The sequence below is a fragment of the Macaca mulatta genome, chromosome 11 (genome assembly GCF_049350105.2).
Source record: "Macaca mulatta isolate MMU2019108-1 chromosome 11, T2T-MMU8v2.0, whole genome shotgun sequence".
NCBI lineage: Eukaryota > Metazoa > Chordata > Mammalia > Primates > Cercopithecidae > Macaca > Macaca mulatta.
This window is the reverse complement of record NC_133416.1, coordinates 63364380-63386361: the sequence shown is the minus strand read 5'-3', so window position 1 is coordinate 63386361 and position 21982 is coordinate 63364380. Positions and strand designations below refer to the sequence as shown.

Genomic DNA, 21982 nt, shown 5'->3' with positions numbered 1-21982 from the left:
CGTAGCAGCGGTGGGCGGGGCAAAGGATCCGTCTGAGAAGGCGACGAGTGGTCGGAGTCTTCTTTCCCCTCCTTCCCCTTTCCCTTCCCTACCCGGGAGAGGCTAGGACCCGGCACCAGGGCACTACTGTGGCCGCTGCGGCCTCAGCTCCGACTGGGTCAGGTTGCGGAGACTCCAGGCCGCTTCCAGGGCGGTGCGTACTGCGCCTGCGCGATCTTCCACCTAAAAGAGGGTGTGGGAGGGGAGGAGGTGATGTCCCAGGGGTATTGGGGCGGGGGGCTGAAATACTGGGGTTCAGAAGGAGGGATGGTGGTAGAGATAAAAATGTGGGCAGGGAAGCAGCACGGGCGAGGAGTCGGGAGGTGAGAAGGGGGCCCTGGAGATTGGGCTGTTGGGGAAGGTCCGTTGGAATAGGGGAGCTTTGAGAAGTGCGGGAGCGGCCAGAGCTAGCTGGAGGACCCGCAGCCGCGGACCTGGGGGAACAGCGTGGTGTTTAAATGGGCAATGATTGACGGGCCAGAAGCGGAGGAAGGGAGCATTCCGGGGGCCAGCCTGGGCAGGGGCGGTGGAACCTAAACCCCCGCCCTCCAAGCGCCATAGCTTGGCTCCTCTCCCATGCCTTGTCTTTGGCAGCCTTGTCCTCTCATTCCTTCCCCACTCCTCACCCCCTCCCAGCCCTCCATGAAGGAATCTCACATTCTTCACATCCGTGCGCTTGGTTTGCAGCCTGGCTCTCTGACAGGTTTCACACACCACACACTGGAAGGCCTTCCCTAACTCAGGACTTTGGGAAATTGGGGAGTGGGGAGGAGGGGGCCAGAGGCAGAGCAGAAAGCCAGGAGGGGTGAGGGCGTTTTGCTTGAGGGATTGACAAACTGCTTCCCTATTCAGAAACTTCATTTCACCTAATAGCAAGTGGGGCTGTTAATGAGGCCACTGTTCTTAGGGACTGGCCCGTGATAGTGTTATCCTTTTCTATAGAGGGGTTTTAGAGTCTCACAATAGGGCGAGAGGCTGATAGTGTCGTTGGCTGATAGTTTTGCCCCAAATAAGAATGGAGTGGACTAGTGGTAGAGAATGTGAGTGATGCAGTGTTACTACCTTGCATGTCCAGCCGACCGACCTGTGGCTAGGCCTACCTTCTAGTAAAAAGAAGGAACAAGCTTCTTTCAAGCATTTCCTCTCCGACTCTCAGTACTCTAAATTTATTTTGCGTTATATATATATTTTTAAGACGGAGTCTCACTCTTATCACCCAGGCTGGAGTGCAGTGGCACAATCTCGGCTCGCTGCAACCTCCTTCTGGATTCAAGCAATTCTCCTGCCTCAGCCTCCTGAATAGCTGGGATTACAGGGACCTGCCACCATGCCTGGCTAATTTTTTGTATTTTTAGTAGAGATGGGGTTTCACCATGTTGCCAGGCTGGTCTCAAACCCCTGACCTCAGCCTGGCACGGTGGCACACACCTGTAATCCTAGTACTTTGGGAGGCCGAGGCGGGCAGATTGCCTGAGCTCAAGAGTTCGAGACCAGCCTGGGCAACACAGTGAAACCCCGTCTCTACTAAAAATATAAAAAATTAGCTGGGCATGGCTGTGTGCGCCTGTAGTCCCAGCTACTTGGGAAGCTGAGGCAGGAGAATTGCTTGAACCCGGGAGGCAGAGGTTGCAGTGAGCTGAGATTGCGCTGTTGCACTCCAGCCTCGGCAACAGAGCGAGACTCTGTCTCCACACGGTTCCCTCCGCCCCAAAAAAAAAACCCTGACCTCAGGTGATCGGTCCACCTCGGCCTCCCAAAGTGCTAGGATTACAGTCATGAGCCACTGCACCTGGCCTTATTTTGTATTCTGTTGCTACAAATAATCTTACTTTAGGATAACAGTATTTAGTATCCTTTCATATTCATTTATTTATTTATTTATTTTTGAGACCGGGTCTCACTCTGTCACCCAGGCTAATGTACAGTGCTGCAATCTCTGCTCACTGCAGTCTCTGCTTCCTGGGCTCAGTTGATCTTCCTGCTTCAGCCTCCTCAGAAGCCGGGACTACAGGCACTCATGCCACCATGCCTGGCTAATTTTTGTTTTTTTTGTAGAGACAAGGTTTCACTATGTTGCCCAGGCTGGTCTCAAACTCTTGGACTCAAGTGATCCACCCACCTCGGCCTCCCAAAGCGCTGGGATTACGGATGTGAGCCACTGCGTCCAGCCTCCTTTCATATTTATTTCATTTGATTTGCAGGACAGTATGTATAAGAGGTGTGCATGTGTTTATACGTGTATACACATACACACATATAGACACCTTATATTAGGCCGGGCACAGTGGCTTACGCCTGTAACCCCAGCACTTTGGGAGGCCAAACGTGACGGATCACATGAGGCCAATCTGAGACCAGCCTGACCAACATGTTGAAACCCCGCCTCTACTAAAGTATAAAACTTAGCCTGGCATAGTGACACGTGTCTGTGATCCCAGCTACTCAGGAGGCTGAGGCAGGAGAATTGTTTGAACCTGGGAGGTGGAGGTTGGCATGAGCTGAGGAGATCGTGTCACTGCACTCTATCCTGGGCGACAGAGCAAGACTCCATCTCAAAAAAAAAAAAAAAAAAAGAAAAAATAGGCCAGGCATGGTGGCTCACGCCTGTAATCCCAGCACTTTGGGAGGCCCAGGTGGGCGGATCACAAGGTCAGGAGATCGAGACCATCCTGGCCAACATGGTGTAACCCCGTCTCTACTAAAAATACAAAAACTAGCTTGGCATGATGGCGCACACCTGTAGTCCCAGCTACTTGGGAGGCTGAGGCAGGAGAATCGCTTGAACCCGGGAGGCAGAGGTTGCAGTAAGCTGAGATCATGCCACTGTACTCCAGCCTAGCGACAGAGCAACACTCTGTCTCAAAAAAAATATATGTATATATAAAATATATATAATACTTCTATATATTATATATACGTTATATTAATATATGAGGCAGGTCTCATTTTTCTCTACTTGACAGTTAAAGAAACAGAAAAACTACAGCAGGGTTACTTGACTTGTTTAAATGTGTACATTTATGGGTGGGCGCAGTGGCTGGTGCCTGTAATCCCAGCACTTTGGGAGGCTGAGGTTGGAGGATTGCTGGTGCCTGCCCAGGAGTTAAAGACCAGCCTGGGCAACGTGTCCAAACCCCGTGTCTACCAAAAATACAAAAATTAGTCAGGCGTGCTAGTGTGTGCCTGTGGTCCCAACTATTTGGGAGACTGAGGTGGGAGGATTGCTGGAGCCTGGGAAGGCAAGGCTGTAGTGAGCTATGATCATGCCACTGTACTCCAGCCTGGGCAATAGAGCAAGACCCTGTCTCAAAAAATAATAATAAAAATAATAATGTGGGCTGGGTGCAGTGGCTCACACCTGTAATCCCAGCATTTTGGGAGGCTGAGGCAGGTGTATCACCTGAGGTCAGGAGTTTGAGACCAGCCTGGCCAACATGGTGAAACCCCATCTCTACTAAAAATACAAAAATTAGCCGGGCATGGTGGTGGGCGCCTGTAATGCCAGCTACTCTGGAGGCCGAGGTAGGAGAATCACTTGGGCTCGGGAAGCGGCTGCAGTGAGCCAAGATCACACCATTGCACTCCAGCCTAGGTGACAGAGTGAGACTCTGTCTCAAAATAATAATAATAATGTATGTGAATGCACTTCGGAAACATAAAAGCAGCAGTCCCCAGCCTTTTTGTGAAAGACAGGTTTTCTACAGATGGTGGGCGAGGGGATGGTTTTGGGATGAAACTCTTCCACCTCAGATCATCAGGCATTAGATTCTCATAGGGAGTGGGCAACCTAGATCCTTCGCATGTGCAGTTCACAATAGGGTTCGTGCTTCTATGAGAATCAAATGCTGCTGATGATCTGACAGGAGATGGAGCTCAGGCCTCAGTGCTTGCTTGTTTCCTGCTCACCTCCTTTTGTACAACCCGGTTCCTAATAGGCCACAGTCTGGTACTGGTCCATCTGGGGATTTGGGGACCTCTGCATTAAAGCATCATCCTGTACACGTAATGTATTATGGATCTATGCATTTGTGTGTGTGTGTGTGTGTGTGTTTTGAGTTGGAGTCTTGCTGTGTCGCCTAGGCTGGAGTGCAATGGCACGATCTCAGCTCACTGCAACCTTCGCCTCCCGAGTTCAAGCAGTTCTCCCTGCCTCAGCTTTCTGAGTAGCTGGGATTACAGGCACCCACCACCACGCCTGGCTAATTTTTATATTTTTAGTAGAGATGGGGTTTTGCTGTGTTGGCCAGGCTCATCTCGAACTCCTGACCTCAGGTGATCCACCCTCCTCGGCCTCCCAAAATGCTGGGATTCCAGGCGTGAGCCATCGCACCCAGCCGGACCTGTGCGTTTTGTAGTCACAGATTTGGAATCGTTATTACTGGTAGTTATGTGCACTGAATAAAAGAATCGTAAATCTCCAACAACTCCTCTTCTCTGCTTTTCCTCTTGTCCTTTTCTTTCGTCCTCCCAACTATGTTCCAATCTACTGGACCCTGTGTGTGTGCTTCCTTAGCTGGTGAGCTCCCTCCTTAGAAGGTAGTCTTACTTGCCTAGCACTGAAAACTTAGTGTTTAATGGAGTTGTCTCATCCTCTCCAACCAACTGCCAGATCCATCTGTCCAGTCTCCTTGCCAAGTGGAGGTAGTTCTCCTGACTCTCCTTTCTCTTCCTTGTTTCTATTACTAGAGTACTCCTGATTGTGACATCACATTCATCCCCTGGGTGATGGAGCTTGTCACTGGGAAGGAAGACTCAGTCGGAGAATAGCCAACAAGATGGGTTACTGGGAGAATCTCTTCAGTGGCACTGAGTGGAGGCATCAGGGGGTTGGAGCCTTGTGAACAGGGAACCTGCCCCCCAACACTTGAAAGGTAAAGAGCTTTGATTCAGAATCCCATTCCAGGCCTTAACCCTCTTCTCTGTCACTTGGGATTCCTTCTGCCCTTGAAAGCCCAGTTCTTAAAACTTCTTTCTGCAGAAAGCTTTCTGTGATTAATCTGTACCATTTGTTCTTTTCTGTATATTTTACAACTTACATTAATTATTAACTTTTACTTGTTAAGTATTTGCTTAATACGTTTATGTGTTTTTTTCCTATGTACTCATTGGGCTCAAGCCTATACCTTAGTTTGAGGACAAGGATTATGTGTTTCTTCTTCTTCTTTTTTTTTTTTTTTTTTTTTTTTGAGACAGAGTCTTGCTCTGTCACCTAGGCTGGAGTGCAGTGGCACAATCTCAGCTCACTGCAACCTTCACCTCCTGGGTTCAAGCAGTTCTCCTGCCTCACCCTCCCAAATAGCTGGGATTATGGCTAATTTTTGTGTTTTTAGTAGAGATGGGGTTTCACCACGTTGGTCAGGCTGGTCTCGAACTCCTGACTTCAGGTGATCCGACTACCTTGGCCTCCCAAAGTGCTGAGATTATAGGTATAAGCCACTGCGCCCGGCCACGTATTTCTTCTTTATGTCTCTATTGATAAGGAGATTATGTATTTAGGATGATGAAATTTGGGGTAACCACACAAATAGTGCTTGGAGCTGCTGACCAACTGGGAGGTCATTGCTGGCCTTTAATGCCTGGCAGGCCTCTTTTTAGACATTAGATGAGTTCTTGAAGAATTATATGCCTTCTGGATTATTTTGTAAATTGAATAAATTAAAACTAAAGAGACCTAATTTTAAAATCCCCATGTGGTTAATTCAATATGATCCACGGCATTCTGGAATTAGACAGAACCTTAGAACCACTCATCTCACAAGTAAGGAAACTGAGTTCCGAAGAGGGGAAGTGATTTCAGTCTAAGGGTTCTGTTGCTTAAGTGAAAAAGATCTCTTCCGTTCACATAAAAAGTCAAGAGCTGCTTGGAGAGAGCAAGGTCAGTTAGTGTTAGAGCCAGGATACCTTTTATAACATAATTACCCATTAATTTATCTTTTTTTTTTTTTTTTTGAGACAGAGTCTCGCTCTGCCGCCCTGGCTGGAGTGCAGTGGCGCATGGTCTCTGCTCACTGCAAGCTCCGCCTCCTGGGTTCACATCATTCTCCTGCCTCAGCCTCCCAAGTAGCTGGGACTACAGGCGCCCGCCACCACGCCCAGCTAATTTTTTGTTTTTTTTTTTAAGTAGAGACAGGGTTTCACCATGTTAGCCAGGATGGTCTTGATCTCCTGACCTCATGATCCACCCGCCTCGGCCTCCCAAAGTATGGGGATTACAGGCGTGAGCCACCGTGCCCGGCCCCATTAATTTATCTTTTTTTTCTTTTTTTTTTTTGAGATGGAGTCTTGCTCTGTCGCCAGGCTGGAGTGCAGTAGTGCAATCTCAGCTCACTGCAGTTTCTACCTCCTGGGTTCAAGTGATTCTCCTGCCTCAGCCTCCCAAGTAGCTGGGACTACAGGCACGTGCCATCACACCCAGCTAATTTCTTGTGTTTTTATTAGAGACAGGGTTTCACCATGTTGGCCAGGATGGTCTCAATCTCTTGATCTCATGATCCACCTGCCTCGGCCTCCCAAAGTGCTAGGATTACAGGCGTGAGCCACCAGTCCGGCCTATTTTTGTTTTATATGCTCAATCTTAGAATCTTAGAATCATAGAACTTATAGAGCACCTTAGAACTTATGTAGCCCAGGATGCTTCATTTCATGTAGGGAACTGAGGCCCAGAGAGGCCAAATAAGTTGTCCAAGGTCATACATTTGGTTAGTGATAAAGCTAGAACTAGGACTCGGGTTTCTGGATTCCTAACACAGTTTTTTTTTTTTTTTCCAGAACTATTCACTGGGACACAGGGAGATATGATGAAATGTTTTAGAGACACCTGTGAGATCCTTTGCCAGCTAATTTTTTGACCACATTGAAGTTTCTAGGAGTCATCTGTTTCCTTAGATCAGGGCAGGTTCTGGGGCCCTTTCTCTATGTGTTTAATTGTAGTGATCAGAGCTGGAGAATCCTCAGACCTCTGCACCTTTGTTGTATTCAGGGCATAGAGGAGAGAGAATGGTAGATGGGAGACTGCATACTTATACCTGACTTTTGCCCTTATGTTTTTGCCACAAAATTGATGGCAGCATGCCCAGCTACCCAAAATGTAAATCATGGGTTAGAGTGACTTCTCTAATGGTTCTCTAAGCATGTGTGCATGGGTGAATGTGCATGGTTTCATCTATGCTTATGGGTTCAAGAAATCCTGAATAAGTGTGGATAAATGTCCTTTAGGAAAAATGTGAATTCCTAGCTTTCTCTAGTGGGAGACCAGAGAAAACAACCACAGCAGTAAGTTAAAAGGGCATAGAAAGGGGTCTGATAAGGCTCTTGCATTCCTTCATAAAAATTATTCTATTATAATGCTGACCGGGAATAAAGAGATATCTCAGTATAACACTGAGGAGGTAAAGTAGCATAGTTACCTGTTTTGGATTTGGCCTATGGAATAGGAGACTGGAAGTGCAGTTTTCATTTTGGGTTTAGTATGGTCAGATAAGGGAGGTTGGCAGAACTCTTGTAAGGCCTCAAGGGACACTTCAGTGGTACTTCAATTCAGCTCCCCAGGTTTGAGTAAAACCTCCTAAGGCCTTTTCCTATCCTACACCCAAGGACAATATCCAGGAAACCGCTTCCAGTGGCTGTGGTCACTGGCTATGACTCTTGAGGTCCCTGTGATTTCAGATTTACTAAGGGCTACTGCCCCAGGGCAGTGAGCAGCTGAATTATTTTGAGGCATCCCCCCTGGAATGATAACCTTTCCTTATGACAACCCACTGCAGTGTCAAGAATCCCAGAGATTAGAAGGAATAGTCAAGTAAACCTAACCTGATAGATTGAGATTGTCTGCCTGGGGACAGTGCAAGGCAGCCTAGTCTAGAGCTGACTTCCAAGGTTGCGTATAACCATGTCAACATTGGTTTCCCATAGATGACAAATAGGAAATACCCTAACCAGATTAGAAATCTAAATTTCCCCTTAATTCTTAAGGCCACATCCCTGAAAGGGTACAGTTATAAAAAGGTGAATAAAGCAGAACCTCCAGAAAGACAAAGAGGGGTTTAGATTTAGGAATAACATTGTTTAGCATCTCTGCAGGTTTGAAAATACTGACTTTATGATGGGAACCTTACAGCTCCTAATTTGGCTGGTGGGTTCCCATACTCTGTGGCCATCTCTGCACCAACTCAGGCAAGTTCTTTTCTGTTTATTTTGGGGGACATGGGATCTCCTGAAATCCCATTAAGAAAAATTTTCAGAATTTGTGTTCCTCCTCAAGACAATATTATTAGCATTGCTTTAAAATGAAAAGACGGCTGGACACAGTAGCTCACGTCTATAATCCCAGTACTTTTGGGAGGCTGAGGTGGGAGGATCGCTTGAGCCCAGTAATTCAAGACCAGCCTGGGCAACTTGGTGAGACCCATCTCTATTAAAAATATATATATATACACCAGCTGGTATGGTGGCACACACCTGTAGTCCCTGCTACTCAAGAGGCTGAGTTGGGAGGGTCGTTTGAGCCTGGGAGATTGAGGTGGCAGTGAGCCACGATTGTGGCACTGCACTCCAGCCTGGATGACAGAATGAGATCCTGTCTTTTAAAAAAAAAAAAAGAAAAGAAAAAATATTCAATGAAACATAGTACAAGCTCTAGGCCTATTTTCTTTCTTTCTTTCTTTCTTTCTTTTTTTTTTCTGGAGACAGTCTCTCTCTGTCATCCAGTCTGGAGTACAGTGGCTTGATCTTGGCTCACTGCAGCCTCTACCTCCCAGGTTCCCGCCATTCTCCTGCCTCAGCCTCCCAAGTAGCTGGGACTACAGGCACCCGCCACCACGCCCGGCTAATTTTTTGTATTTTTAGTAGAGACGGGGTTTCACCGTGTTAACCAGGATGGTCTTGATCTCTTGACCTCGTGATCCACCCGCCTCGGCCTCCCAAAGTGCTGGGATTACAGGCGTGAGCCACCGTGCGCGGCCTCTAGGCCTATTTTCTACATTACCTCATAGCAACAAGGAGAAGAGTTTAATTTTTTTGTTTTGTTTTTGAGACAGAGTCTCACTCTGTCACCCAGGCTGGAGTGTAATGGCCCGATCTCGACTCACTGCATCCTCCGCCTCCTGGGTTCAAGCAGTTCTCCTGCCTTAGCCCCCTGAGTAGCGGGGATTACAGGTGCCCACCACTATGCCTGGCTAATTTTTGTGTTTTTAGTAGAGATGGGGTTTCACCATGTTGGCCAGGCTGGTCTTGAACGCCTGACCTCAAATGATCTGCCCGCCTCGGCCTCCCAAAGTGCTAGGATTACAGGCATGAACCACCGGGCCTGGCCTAGATTAATGTTATTTTAATTGTTGCTCCTTACACCAAGGATAACTGTTTTATTTCCAGAGACAGGGTCTCACTCTGTCACCCAGCCAGCACCAGCATGGCTCACTGATGCCTCAACCTCCTGCGTTCAAGCAATCCTCCCACCCAGGAGTTCCAGACTAGCCTGTGCAACACAGTGAAACCTTGTCTCTACTAAATATAATAAATTAGCTGGGTGTGGTTGGCAGCACCTGTGGTCCTAGCGACTCAGGAGACTGAGTCAGGAGAATTGCTTGAGCCTCCAAGGTCAAGACTACAGTGAGCTGTGATGGTACCACTGCATTCCAGCCTGGGTGATAGAGCGAGATCCTGTCTCAAAAAAAAAAAAATTAAATCTTGTGGAAATATGTGACCTAGATTGAAAGTGTAATCTCCGCATCTAGATTTTTTTTTTTCTTTTCTTTTTTTTTTTTTTTTTGAGATGGAATTTTGCTCTTGTTGCCCAGACTGGAGTGCAGTGGTGCTATCTCGGCTCACTGCAACCTCCACCTCCCAGGTTCAAGCGATTCTCCTGCCTTAGCCTCCCAAGTAGTTGAGATTACAGACATGCACCACCACGCCCAGCTAACTTTTTATATTTAGTAGAGATGGGGTTTCACCATGTTGGTCAGACCAGTCTCGAACTCCTGACCTCAGGTGATCCACCCACCTTGGCCTCCCAAAGTGCTAGGATTACAGGCATGCACCACCTCATCCAGCCTACATCTGGATTTTTTTTTTTGAAGTGGAGTCTTGCTCTGTTGCCCAGGCTGGAGTGCAGTGGCACAATCTCAGCTCACTGCAAGCCCCGCCTCCCAGGTTCACGCCATTCTTCTACCTCAGCCTCTTGAGTAGCTGGGACTACAGGCACCCGCCACTACGCCTGGCTAATTTTTTGTATCTTTTTTAGTAGAGACGGGGTTTCACTGTGTTAGCCATTGTGGTCTTGATCTCCTGACCTCGTGATCCGCCCACCTCAGCCTCCCAGAGTGCTGGGATTACAGATGTGAGACACCGTGCCTGGCCCTTTTTTTTTTTTTTTTTTTTTCTTGAGACGGAGTTTCATTCTTGTGGACCAGGCTGGAGTGCAGTGGCACGATCTCTGCTTACCACAACCTCTGCCTCCCGGGTTCAAGCAATTCTCCTGCCTCAGCCTCCCGAGTAGCTGAGATTACAGGCATGTGCCACCACGCCAGGCTAATTTTAGTATTTTTAGTAGAGATGGGATTTCATCATGTTGGTCAGGCTGGCCTTGAACGCCCAACCTCAGGTGATCTGTCCCCTTTGGCCTCCCAAAGTGCTGGGATTACAGGCATGAGCCACCGCGTCTGGTCCTATATATTTTTCTCTTTTTTTTTCTTTTTTGAGATGGAGTCTCGCTCTGTTGCCCAGGCTGGAGTGCAGTGGTGCAATCTCGGCTCACTGCAACCTCCACCCCCCGAGTTCAAGCAGTTCTCCTGCCTCAGCCTCCTAAGTAGCTGGGACTACAGGTGCGTGCCACCATGCCCAGCTAATTTTTTTTTTTTTTTTTAGTAGAGATGGGGTTTCACGATGTTGGCCAGGCTGGTCTCGAACTCTTGACTTTGTGATCCGCCCGCCTCAGCCTCTCAAAGTGCTAGTATTACAGGCGTGAGCCACCACAGCAGGCCCTAAGGGCTTTTTTTGTTTTTTTTGTTTTTTTTGAGACGAAGTCTCAGTCTTGTCCCCCATAGGTTGGAATACAATGGCAGGATCTCAGCTCACTGCAACCCCCGCCTCCCTGGTTCAAGCAATTCTCCTGCCTCAGCCTCCCGAGTAGCTGGGATTACAAGTGCCTGCCACCACGCCCGGGTAATTTTTGTATTTTTAGTAGAGATGGGGTTTCACTGTGTTGGCCAGGCTGGTCTTGGACTCCTGACTTCAGGTGACCCGCCCGCCTTGGCCTCCCAATGTGCTGGGATTATAGGTGTAAGCCACCACACCCAGCCCCGGCCCTAGATTTTTAAAATGTGTACGCTACATTTATTTTCTTTGGTTAAGTTTTTTGTTTGTTTGTTTTGTTTTTGTTTTGTTTATTTTTGAGACAGAGTCTCCCTCTGTTACCCAGGCTAGAGTGCAGTGGCATGATCGTGGCTCACTGCAACCTCTGCCTCCTAAGTGCAAGTGATTCTCCTGCCTCAGCCTCCCAAGTAGCTGGGATTGCAGGTGCATGCCACCACACCCAGCTAATTTTTTTGTATTTTTAGTACAGATGGTGTTTCACCATGTTGGCCAGGCTGATCTCGAACTCCTGACCTCAGGTGATCCACCTGCCTCAGCCTCCCAAAATGCTGGTATTACAAGCTTGAGTCCCTGCGCCCAGCCAAGTTATTTTTATTAAAATGGGTCTATACTATACATACTCTTTCTGCCACTTGTGTATTTCAGTTTGAGAGGCAATTTAGCCAAGTGGTTAAAAGCTTCGGCTTTGCAGCCAGTCTGTCTGGGTTTGAATCTGGCTCTACCACTTATTAGCTGTATGATTCTGGAAAAGCTTTTTAACCTTTGCACCTCTGTTACTCATCTGTAAAATGTGAATAATTATAGTCCCAACCTTCTAGAGCTGTTGTAAGGATTAGATGAGTTAATTGGCAAAATATGTTTAAAATACTGTCTGCCGTATAGTAATGCTCAATAAATGCTGGCTTCATTATTATTTAATTATATATGTAGAATCAAGGCTACAGTGAGCTGTGATTGTATCATTGTACTCCAGCCTGGGCAACAGAATAAGACCCTGTCTCTTAAAAAAAAATAGCATGATAGCATAGATGATATCTATAAATATAAATAAATTATTTTTATTTCTATGTAATAAATATATTAAAACAATTTATTTAGAGACAGGATCTCACTTTGTCACCCAGGCTGGAGTAGAGTGGTGCAGTCGGCTCACTGTAGCCTCAAGCTTCTGTTCTCAAGTGATCTTCCTACCTTGGCCCCCCAAAGTGCTGGGATTATAGGTGTGAGCCACTGTACCCAGCACAAATAGTTTAAATAAATAATATGAAATAAATATATCTAGGTCATGTTAATTTGACATGATGTTGCATTTTATGGATGTAAGGAATTCTACTGGATAGATTTTTTGCTATGACAATGCTTAAGCAGTTTATTACAATTCTTTTTGCACCCTTGTTTATTTTATTTATTTATTTATTTATTTATTTTTGAGACGGAGTCTCACTCTGTCGCCCGGGCTGGAGTGCAGTGGCCTGATCTCGGCTCACTGCAAGCTCCGCCTCCCGGGTTCACGCCATTCTCTTGCCTCAGCCTCCCGAGTAGCTGGGACTATAGGCGCCCGCCACCACTCCCGGCTAATTTTTTGTATTTTTTTAATAGAGACGGGGTTTCACTGTGTTTGCCAGGATGGTCTCGATCTCCTGACCTCATGATCCGCCCGCCTTGGCCTCCCAAAGTGCTGGGATTACAGGCGTGAGCCACCGCGCCCGGCTTTTTTTTTTTTTTTTTTTTGAGAGGGAGTCTCCCTCTGTCGCCCAGGCTGGAGTGCAGTGGCGTGATCTCTGCTCGCTACAAGCTCTGCCTCCCGCATTCACACCATTCTCCTGCCTCAGCCTCCCGAGTAGCTGGGACTATAGGCGCCCGCCACTATGCCCAGCTAATTTTTTGTAGTTTTAGTAGAGACAGGGTTTCACTGTGTTAGCCAGGATGGTCTTGATCTCCTGACTTCATGATCCACCCCCCTCAGCCTCCCAAAGTGCTGGAATTACAGGCGTAAGCCACCACTCCTGGCCCGCACCCTCGTTTATTTCCTTAGGATAAGTTCCTGGAAGTAAGATTGCTAGGTAGAAAGGTATATGCTTTTTGAGGACAGTTTGTGGTTTTTGTTATGAGTTAATTTGATCAACATTTTCTGGCAAGAGTACATTTTTTTCCCAGACATGTTATATGTGTGTCAGTACATGACATGTTATATTTGTATGTTATATGACATATGACATGTATAGTGTATAAAACATAAAGTAGATATTCTTTTTTTTTTTTTTTTTTTTGGAGACGAAGTCTCGCTCTGTCACCCAGGCTGGAGTGCAATGACACGATCTTGGCTCACTGCAACCTCTGCCTTTTGGGTTCAAGCAATTCTCCTGCCTCAGCCTCTCGAGTAGCTGGGATTACAGGTGCCCACCACCATGCCCAGCTAATTTTTGTATTTTTAGTACAGATGGGGTTTCACCATCTTGGTCAGACTGGTCTTGAACTCCTGACCTCAGGTGATCCACCTGCCTTGGCCTCCCAAAGTGCTGGGATTACAGGCGTGAGCTACCACACCTGGCCTGAGTGGATATTCTTATTTTTTGTTTTAACCTTAAGTCTGTCTTTCACAGTTTAGTGTAATTATAGATTTATTTACTAATTTGAATAGTGAATACACACACACACACACAGAGAAAACCTTTTTCAAAGGTATAAAGGGATAATTAGAGAAATTAAAAATTCCCTCCTATCCTTGTTTCTTTGTACCTCCCATCCTTGTTTCTTTGTACCTCCTCTTTAGCAGCAAACACTGTTGGCAGTTTTCTGTTTATCCTTCTGGAGAGTTCCATGCACATGTAAGCATACACACCTACATGTCGTTTTTCGTATTTGTGGTAGTGTACTTTACATATACTATTCTGTATCTTAGCTTTTTTCTCTTAACAGTATATCTTGGAATTTTTCCATACCTGGTGCATTTTAAGGGCAGCAAGGATTTTTTTTCTCTGATTAATTTTATAGTTATTATAGATAAATTGCAATTTATTTCATTGAGGTAAATATTATAAAGTCAGCAGTTTAATGGATAAATTGTGGATATTTGGGGATATTTTTGCTCTCAGGTAGTAGCTATCTCAGCCAACTCCTCCTCTTGACCTTTTATCTTGCCCCTTTCCCTTCTTCCCAGCCCTTTGCATTTGTTTGGACTATGAAAGTAGCAGTAGCTGTCATCTACAATAGCGCTAAGCAGTCTGAGGTTGCATTAATTTAAGTAGCAAAGAAAAGTTGTGTCCATATTGATCAGTCCACATGTAGAACTGTAGGCACCCTGTTTTATCTTTTTTTTTTTTTTGAAACAGAGTCTCGCTCTGTCGAGACTGAGATCTGGCCAGGCTGGAGTGCAGTGGCTGGATCTCAGCTCACTGAAACTTCCGCCTCCCAGGCTCAAGCAATTCTCCTGCCTCAATCTCCTGAGTAGCTGGGATTACAGGCATGTGCCACCACGCCCGGCTAATTTTGGTATTTTTAGTAGAGATGGGATTTCATCATGTTGGCCAGGCTGGTCTCAAACTCCTGACCTGAGGTAATCCGCCCGCCTCAGCCTCCCGAAGTGCTGGGAGTACAGGCATGAACCACTGCGCCTGGCCTTTTTTTTTTTTGAGACAGAATTTCACTTTTGTTGCCCAGGCTGGAGTGCAATGGCATGATCTCGGCTCACTGCAACCTTCGCCTCCCGGGTTCAATCAGTTCTCCTGTCTCAGCCTCCCGAATAGCTGGGATTATAGGCATGTGCCACCACACCTGGCTAATTTTGTAATTTTTTTTTTTTTTTTTTTTTTTTGAGACGGAGTCTCGCTGTGTCTCCCAGGCTGGAGTGCAGTGGCGTGATCTCGGCTCACTGCAAGCTCCGCCTCCCGGGTTCACGCCATTCTCCCACCTCAGCCTCCCAAGTAGCTGAGACTACAGGCGCCCGCCACCACGCCCGGCTAGTTTTTTGTATTTTTAGTAGAGACGGGGTTTCACCATGTTAGCCAGGATAGTCTCGATCTCCTGACCTCGTGATCCACCCGCCTCGGCCTCCCAAAGTGCTGGGATTACAGGCTTGAGCCACCGCGCCCGGCCTTAATTTTGTAATTTTAGTAGAGGCAGGGTTTCTCCATGTTGGCCAGGCTGGTTTTGAACTCCCAACCTCAGGTAATCTGCCTACCTCAGCCTCCCAAAGTGTTGGGATTATAGGCGTGAGCCACTGCACCCAGCTGTTTTTTGAGTCAGAGTCTCACTCTGTCTCCCAGGCTGGAATGCAGTGGTGCAATCTTGGCTCACTGCAACTTCCGCCTTCTGAGTTCAAGTGATTCTCCTGTCTCAGCCTCCCAACTAGCTGGGATTTCAGGCACGTGGCACCACTCCTGGCTAATTTTTGTATTTTTAATAGAGACAGGGTTTCACAATGTTGGCCAGGCTGGTCTTGAACTCCTGACCTCAGGTGACCCGCCAGCCTCAGCCTCTCAAAGTGCTGGGATTAGAGGCATGAGCCACCGCTCCCGGCCCGATTTTTACAAGTTTATCAGTATGATTTTTTGAAAACCTGTCTCTGGACCTCTGACCTCTGTTTACCATTTTCCCTTCCTTCCTGCTTTAGAATTATGTCGTTTTTGTTTAAGGTAATTCCGTATCTCCCTACTGCTACCTCAGTGACCAGATTCTCTCCTGTCTTTATCTTTCCCTCTTCCCCTGTACTTTCCTCTCGGTACATAAAGACACTTAAGCCTTTCTCACCATAAGGAAGAACACCCCCACACAACCCACTTCCTCAGTTTCCTTTCCCCCTCTAGCTAGTTCAATTTCCCTTCCTTTGAAATTAGGCTTTTGAGTGCTGGCTTCAGCATCACATATACTAAAATTGGAATGATAAAGAGATTAGTAGGGCCCCTGTGCAAGGATGACATGAAAATTTGTGAAGTGTTCCATATTTTTCCTGCGGCCACACAAGGTCCTAGCACAAGCCAACACTTTACCACCACGAGGGCCAGCAGCTTCTTCTAGGTACAGGACCCTTACCCTGAGTCTGCCCAAATAAACTCCTTGAGAATGCTCACCCACCAAAAAATCAAGCTTTTGACAGAGTGTGTCTTTGGTCCCTGTCTCTCCAACTCACCTCTTGTTCACTTTGTGTCACTGAAGTCTGGCTTCACTTTCAGTGCTACACTAAAACTACCCTCCACAACTCCCAGCTCCATGGAACTGCTTTACTGTGGTATCCACCGTCCCACATCCCAGCAATTCTTTGTTTTCTGTATCTGATTTGTCTGTTTGTAACTTTCGACAGTTGTCTTCCCTCCTGTAAGTTCTCCAACCCCTTGACAACTTTTTTTTTTGAGACGGAGTCTTACTCTGTCGCGCAGGCTGAAGTGCAGTGGTACCATCTCCACTCACTGCAAGCTCCGCCTCCTGGGTTCCCGCCATTCTCCTGCCGCAGCCTCCCAAGCAGCTGGGACTGTAAGCACCTGCCACCACGCCCGGCTAATTTTTTGTATTTTTAGTAGAGACCGGTTTCACCATGTTAGCCAGGATGGTCTCTATCTCCTGACCTCGTGCTCTACCTGCCTCGGCTTCCCAAAGTGCTGGGATTACAGGCATGAGCCACTGCGCCCGGCCAGTTGTTTAGTTACCTCTTCTTTGGGTTTGACCTTTGGGAACCCAAAGAAGGAGCATGGCACTATCGCTGCTGTTTGAGTCCTTGCTCTTTTGGACCTCACTCTTTTTTTTTTCTTTCTTTTTTTCTTTTGAGACGGAGTCTTGCTCTGTCACCGGGCTAGAATGCAGTGGTGTAATCTCAGCTCATTGCAACCTCCGCCTCCTGGGTTCAAGTGATTCTCCTGCCTCAGCCTCCTGAGTAGCTGGGACTACAGGTACGCACCACCACACCCGGCTAATTTTTATGTTTTTAGTAGAGATGGGGTTTCACCATGTTGGCCAGGATGGTCTTGATCTCTTGACATCATGATCCATCTGCCTTGGCCTCCCAAAGTGCTAGGATTAAAGGCATGAGCCACCATGCCCGGCCCTTTCTTCTTCTTTATCCCCATCACCACCACCACCTGAGTTCAGACTCACTGTCACTCTCTGACTTAGATGTTCTTCCGTTTCTCCCCTGTTAACATACTGATTCTAAAATGGAACTGTTATCACATTCTTTTTCAAGTCCTTCAGTGGCTCTCTCATACCCTTCAGAATAAAGTCCAAACTCCTCAGAGACTTTTCACAGCATGGCCCTTGCTTACCTCTCCAGCCTTGTCTCTTGACAGGCCCTCCCTCCCACCTCTCAGGTCAGCTTTTTCTTGAATCACTTGAAATTCTCTGAACCTATCATATGCCCTCTTCTGGGCATTTGGATGTGCTATTTTATGTGCCCTTTTATATGTGAGGTCGAACTCCTAACCTCAGGTAATCCGCCTACCTCAGCCTCCCAAAGTGCTGGGATTACGCTAATGCCCTGCTCCCCCAACATTGAGCTAACTCTTGCCCTACAGGACACATTTCTGGTGACACCCAGTCCTGGAAAACTTATCAAAACTACCCTCTGCTTTCAGCCTGGGTTAGGTATTCATGTCTCTTGTCCTCATAAGGTCCTGTGTCTCCTCTGAGTATTTATCACTTTTTATTTTAAATGTGTGCTTAATGTCTTCCCCATTAGAATTACATTTCTTTTCTTTTTTGTAAAGACAGAGTCTCACTGTGTCACCTAGGCTAGAGAGCTATGACGTAATCTCGGCTCACTGCAACCTCCGCCTCCCGGGTTCAAGTGACTCTTGTGCCTCAACCTTCCAAGTAGCTGGGATTACAGATGTGCATCACCACGCCCAGCTAATTTTTGTATTTTTAGTAGAGATGGGTTTTCATCATGTTGGCCAGGCTGGTCTTGAACTCCTGACCTCAGGTTATGTACCTGCCCCGGCCTCCCAAAGTGCTGGGATTACAGGTGTGAGCCACTGTGGTTTAGAATTAAATTTCTTGAGTCAGCTTCCACCGAGCCAAATGACTGCTGCATAGTAGACTTCCAATAAATATTTGTTGGATAAATGAATGGATCTTGACAATGAGTTTATGTTTGTCACATATTTGTAGGCTTTTTCTGAACTGGCCTCTGTTTGCTGTTGTCCTTTCAGGACCTGGGTTTCAGTGATGAGACATGGGGTATGATGTAACCCGTTTCCAGGGGGATGTTGACGAAGATCTTATCTGCCCTATTTGCAGTGGAGTCTTGGAGGAGCCAGTACAGGTGAGTTGGTCTGATGGCAGGTTTGGTAGGGCAACAGGTAGCAGTGGAAATAGTAGAAAATATTCATGGGCAGTAGGACCCATGGGGAAGTCACTGTGTTCTTCTCTCTACCCCCACCCAGTGGAGGTTTAGGTCAAAGGAGTAATGGTGACTACAAGAATAAGGCTTTCCAGAATCAATCTAGAGGTGGATGCCACAGAGATCCAGTGGTTCAGATTTTTTTCTAAGGTCACTCTGAAAGATTTCTCCTGTAAAATGGTCAGCTGCTTGTTTCTGTCTTGTGATAGTAGCTGGGTAGCTTCCTTTCCTCTACAGGAACTCTTACTAGGTTCCATCTTCCTGTCCATGATTGAACTTCTGGACTCTCCTAATAAGTTCTCTCTGCATTTTTATGACGTTGTGCTTCAGGTAATCAGCCAGTCTCCCTGCAGGCCTTTTCTTTTTTTTTTTTTTTTTTTTGAGACGGAGTCTTGCTCTGTGCCCCAGGCTGGAGTGCAGTAGCGCGATCTCGGCTCACTGCAAGCTCCGCCCCCCTGGGTTCACGCCATTCTCCTGCCTCAGCCTCCCGAGTAGCTGGGACTACAGGCGCCCGCCACCTCGCCCGGCTAATTTTCTTGTATTTTTAGTAGAGACGGGGTTTCACCGTGTTAGCCAGGATGGTCTCGATCTCCTGACCTCGTGATCTGCCCGTCTCGGCCTCCCAAAGTGCTGGGATTACAGGCTTGAGCCACCGCGCCCGGCCTCCCTGCAGGCCTTTTCTACCTGCCTACTATCTAACAAATAGGAAGGCCAGCCGCAGTGGCTCACGCTTGTAATCCCAGCACTTTGGGCCAAGGTCGGTGGATCACGAGGTCAAGAGCCAGCCTGGCCAACATGGTGAAACCCCGTCTCTACTAAAAATACAAAAATTAGCTGGGCATGGTGGTACGTGCCTGTAGTCCCAGCTACTCAGGAGGCTGAGGCAGGAGAATCACTTGAACCCAGGAGTAGGAGGTTGCAGTGAGCTGAGATTGCGCCACTGCACTCCAGCCTGGGTGAGAGTGAGTGAGACTCCATCTCAAAAAAAAAAAAACAAAACAGCAAATAGGAAGTGGGGAACTGTATGTACTGACCTATTTTTTTCCTGGGATCTACTGAAAAGACCAGGTTTTGATGCAGCCATGCACTCTGCATTTTGATGTGAAAGCTGCCACCTTCAATAGGTCATTTCTCTGCCAGCCTTGCCAGACCAGAGTCAGTTGTATCATCCTGGGGCAAGTATGAGGAGAAGTTCACGATTACCAGGCAAGTACAATGAGTGAGGTGAATCCTTAAGAGTTGTATTCTTGGGACAGCATCCTCGAGGATCCTTATTGCCCTCATTCTGTAAATACCAATTAATCCTTTCTCACTCCTGGCTATCTAGAGATTATCACATTTTCCAAACCAGGACACTAGGCAATGAGGTTTCATGGCCCTTCCCCCATTCACTGCTTACCTAATCCCAGGGGCTCCCCTTGAGCCTTTGAGTTTATTTTTTCTCCCAGTACTCCAAAAGGAGTACTGATGCCTTGAACTGAATAAAATTCAGACTACATTCCAATGGCAACCAGCTCTGGACCTGTCTTCTTTCTAGGCCTTTGCAATCTGCTGCCATTAGAGGCATATTAGATGGGTGTGGAGCAAGTCATCAAGTAGTAGTGTCAGGAGGTCACAGGGTGTGTCAGGTTCCCTCCTCACCCTGGCAGGGCCTTGTCTGTTTTCTGGCACTATCATTTTAGGCAAGTCACTTATGGAAAGGTGAGTTGTAGTTGGTGACAGTCTAGTCAGAAGCCACCCATCTACCTCCAGGCTTTACCTTCTGAGAAGCAGAGCAGGCAACCCTCATGATGCCAGGTTCCCGGACACATTTCTAAGGTTAGAAGGCTCCTGCTAGGGATGCTGATTTCCCCACATCATAATTATTTATTGTTTGAATAGGTGAAAAATGAACATAATTCAGAAATCAAAATAGTATAAAAAGGTATACGGTGAGAATTCTCACTTCTGTCCTTATTACTGTCTACCTAATTCCCCCACAGATAACTATTTTTATTAGTTTTTTTGGTATCCTTCCAGTGAGTATTAAGGCAGATACAAGCAAATATGAATAGATGTCTGCATATATATGTATTTGTATATGCATATGTATATATGAATATATCTGTGTTTTTTCACACCTCCTTTTCTTTGTTACACAAAAGGTAGTACATTCTGTATGCTTATGCAGGGGTGGCAGGTTTAGCTAGAATGGTTATGAAGAAGTTGACAGGCCGGGCATGGTGGCTTACACTTGTAATCCTAGCACTTTGGGAGGCTGAGGCAGGTGGGTCACTTGAGGTCAGAAGTTCGAGACAAGCTGGCCAACATGGTGAAATCCCATCTCTACTAAAAATACAAAAAAAATTAGCTGGGTGGGATGGGAGTAGCCTAAAATCCCGGCTACTTGGAAGGCTGAGGCAGGAGAATCGCTTGAACCCGGGAGGCGGAGGTTGCAGTGACCTAAGATCACTCCACTGCACTCCAGCCTGGGCGATAGGAGCGAGACTGTCAAAAAAAAAAAAAAAATGTAATGGGAAACTAAAGTGTTTTGTTTTGTTTTGAGACAGAATCTCGCTCTATCACCCAAGCTGGAGTGCAATGGCGCGATCTTGGCTCACTGCAACTTCCGCCTCCCGGGTTCAAGCAATTCTCGTGCCTCAGCTTCCCGAGTAACTGGGATTACAGGGGCGCGCCACCATGTGTGGCTAATTTTTGTAATTTTAGTAGAGATGGGGGTTTCACCATGTTGGCCAGTCTGGTCTCAAACTCCTGACCTCAAGTGATCTGGCTGCCTCAGCTTCCCAAAGTGCTGGGATCACAGGCATGAGCCACTGTGCCCGGCCTTATTTAGCTTTCTTTTTGTTTTGTTTTGTTTTTTTTGAGATGGAGTCTCGCACTTTAGCCCAGGCTGGAGTGCAGTGGCATGATCTTGGCTCACTGCAAGCTCCACCTCCCAGGTTCATGCCATTCTCCTGCCTCAGCCTCCCGAGTAGCTGCGACTACAGGCGCCTGCCACCACGCCTGGCTAATTTTTTGTATTTTTAGTAAAGACGGGGTTTCACTGTGTTAGCCAGGATGGTCTCAATTTCCTGACCTCGTGATCCGCCCGCCTCAGCCTTCCAAAGTGCTGGGATTACAGGCGTGAGCCGCCACGCCTGGCCTAGCTTTCTGACGTTGAATTTTTGCCAGTAAATATGTCCTCCTGCTCTCTAAATCTATCATCTGAATTATCCTTCAAGACCATATCAAATTTGGTCCTCTTCATAAATACCTGCCGTGATTGAGCTAGCCTGAAAAGACTTCACCCTCCTCTGGACATTTTTGGCAATTATTGTGTGTGCAATCCAGATGGCAATTAATAATTGGCTGCCTTGTGTCATCTGTCCTATTGTCCTGGAATATCATTTATATCTCTTATTGTTTTTTTTTTTTTTGAGACGGAGTCTTGCTCTGTCGCCCAGGCTGGAGTGCAGTGGCCGGATCTCAGCTCACTGCAAGCTCCGCCTCCCGGGTTCGGGCCATTCTCCTGTCTCAGCCTCCTGA

The 21982-nt window shown here is 47.0% G+C and overlaps 1 protein-coding gene and 1 non-coding gene across 6 annotated transcripts in view; both read left to right on the top strand.

The window, feature by feature from the left end:
• Positions 1–21982, top strand: part of RNF41 (ring finger protein 41) — a 32520-nt gene that overhangs the window by 2809 nt on the left and 7729 nt on the right. The window contains exons 1-5 of one of the 5 annotated variants that reach the window (XM_015151957.3): positions 22–193; positions 4726–4910; positions 6808–6858; positions 8156–8211; positions 18267–18379. In XM_015151957.3, the coding sequence (XP_015007443.1) occupies positions 18290–18379 (90 nt within the window). In that variant the 5' untranslated portion in view covers positions 22–193; positions 4726–4910; positions 6808–6858; positions 8156–8211; positions 18267–18289. 5 annotated transcript variants of the gene reach the window in all.
• LOC114671119 (U6 spliceosomal RNA) lies at positions 15971–16074 on the top strand. Its single transcript, XR_003721015.1, has one exon. It is a non-coding gene; the product is annotated as a U6 spliceosomal RNA (small nuclear RNA).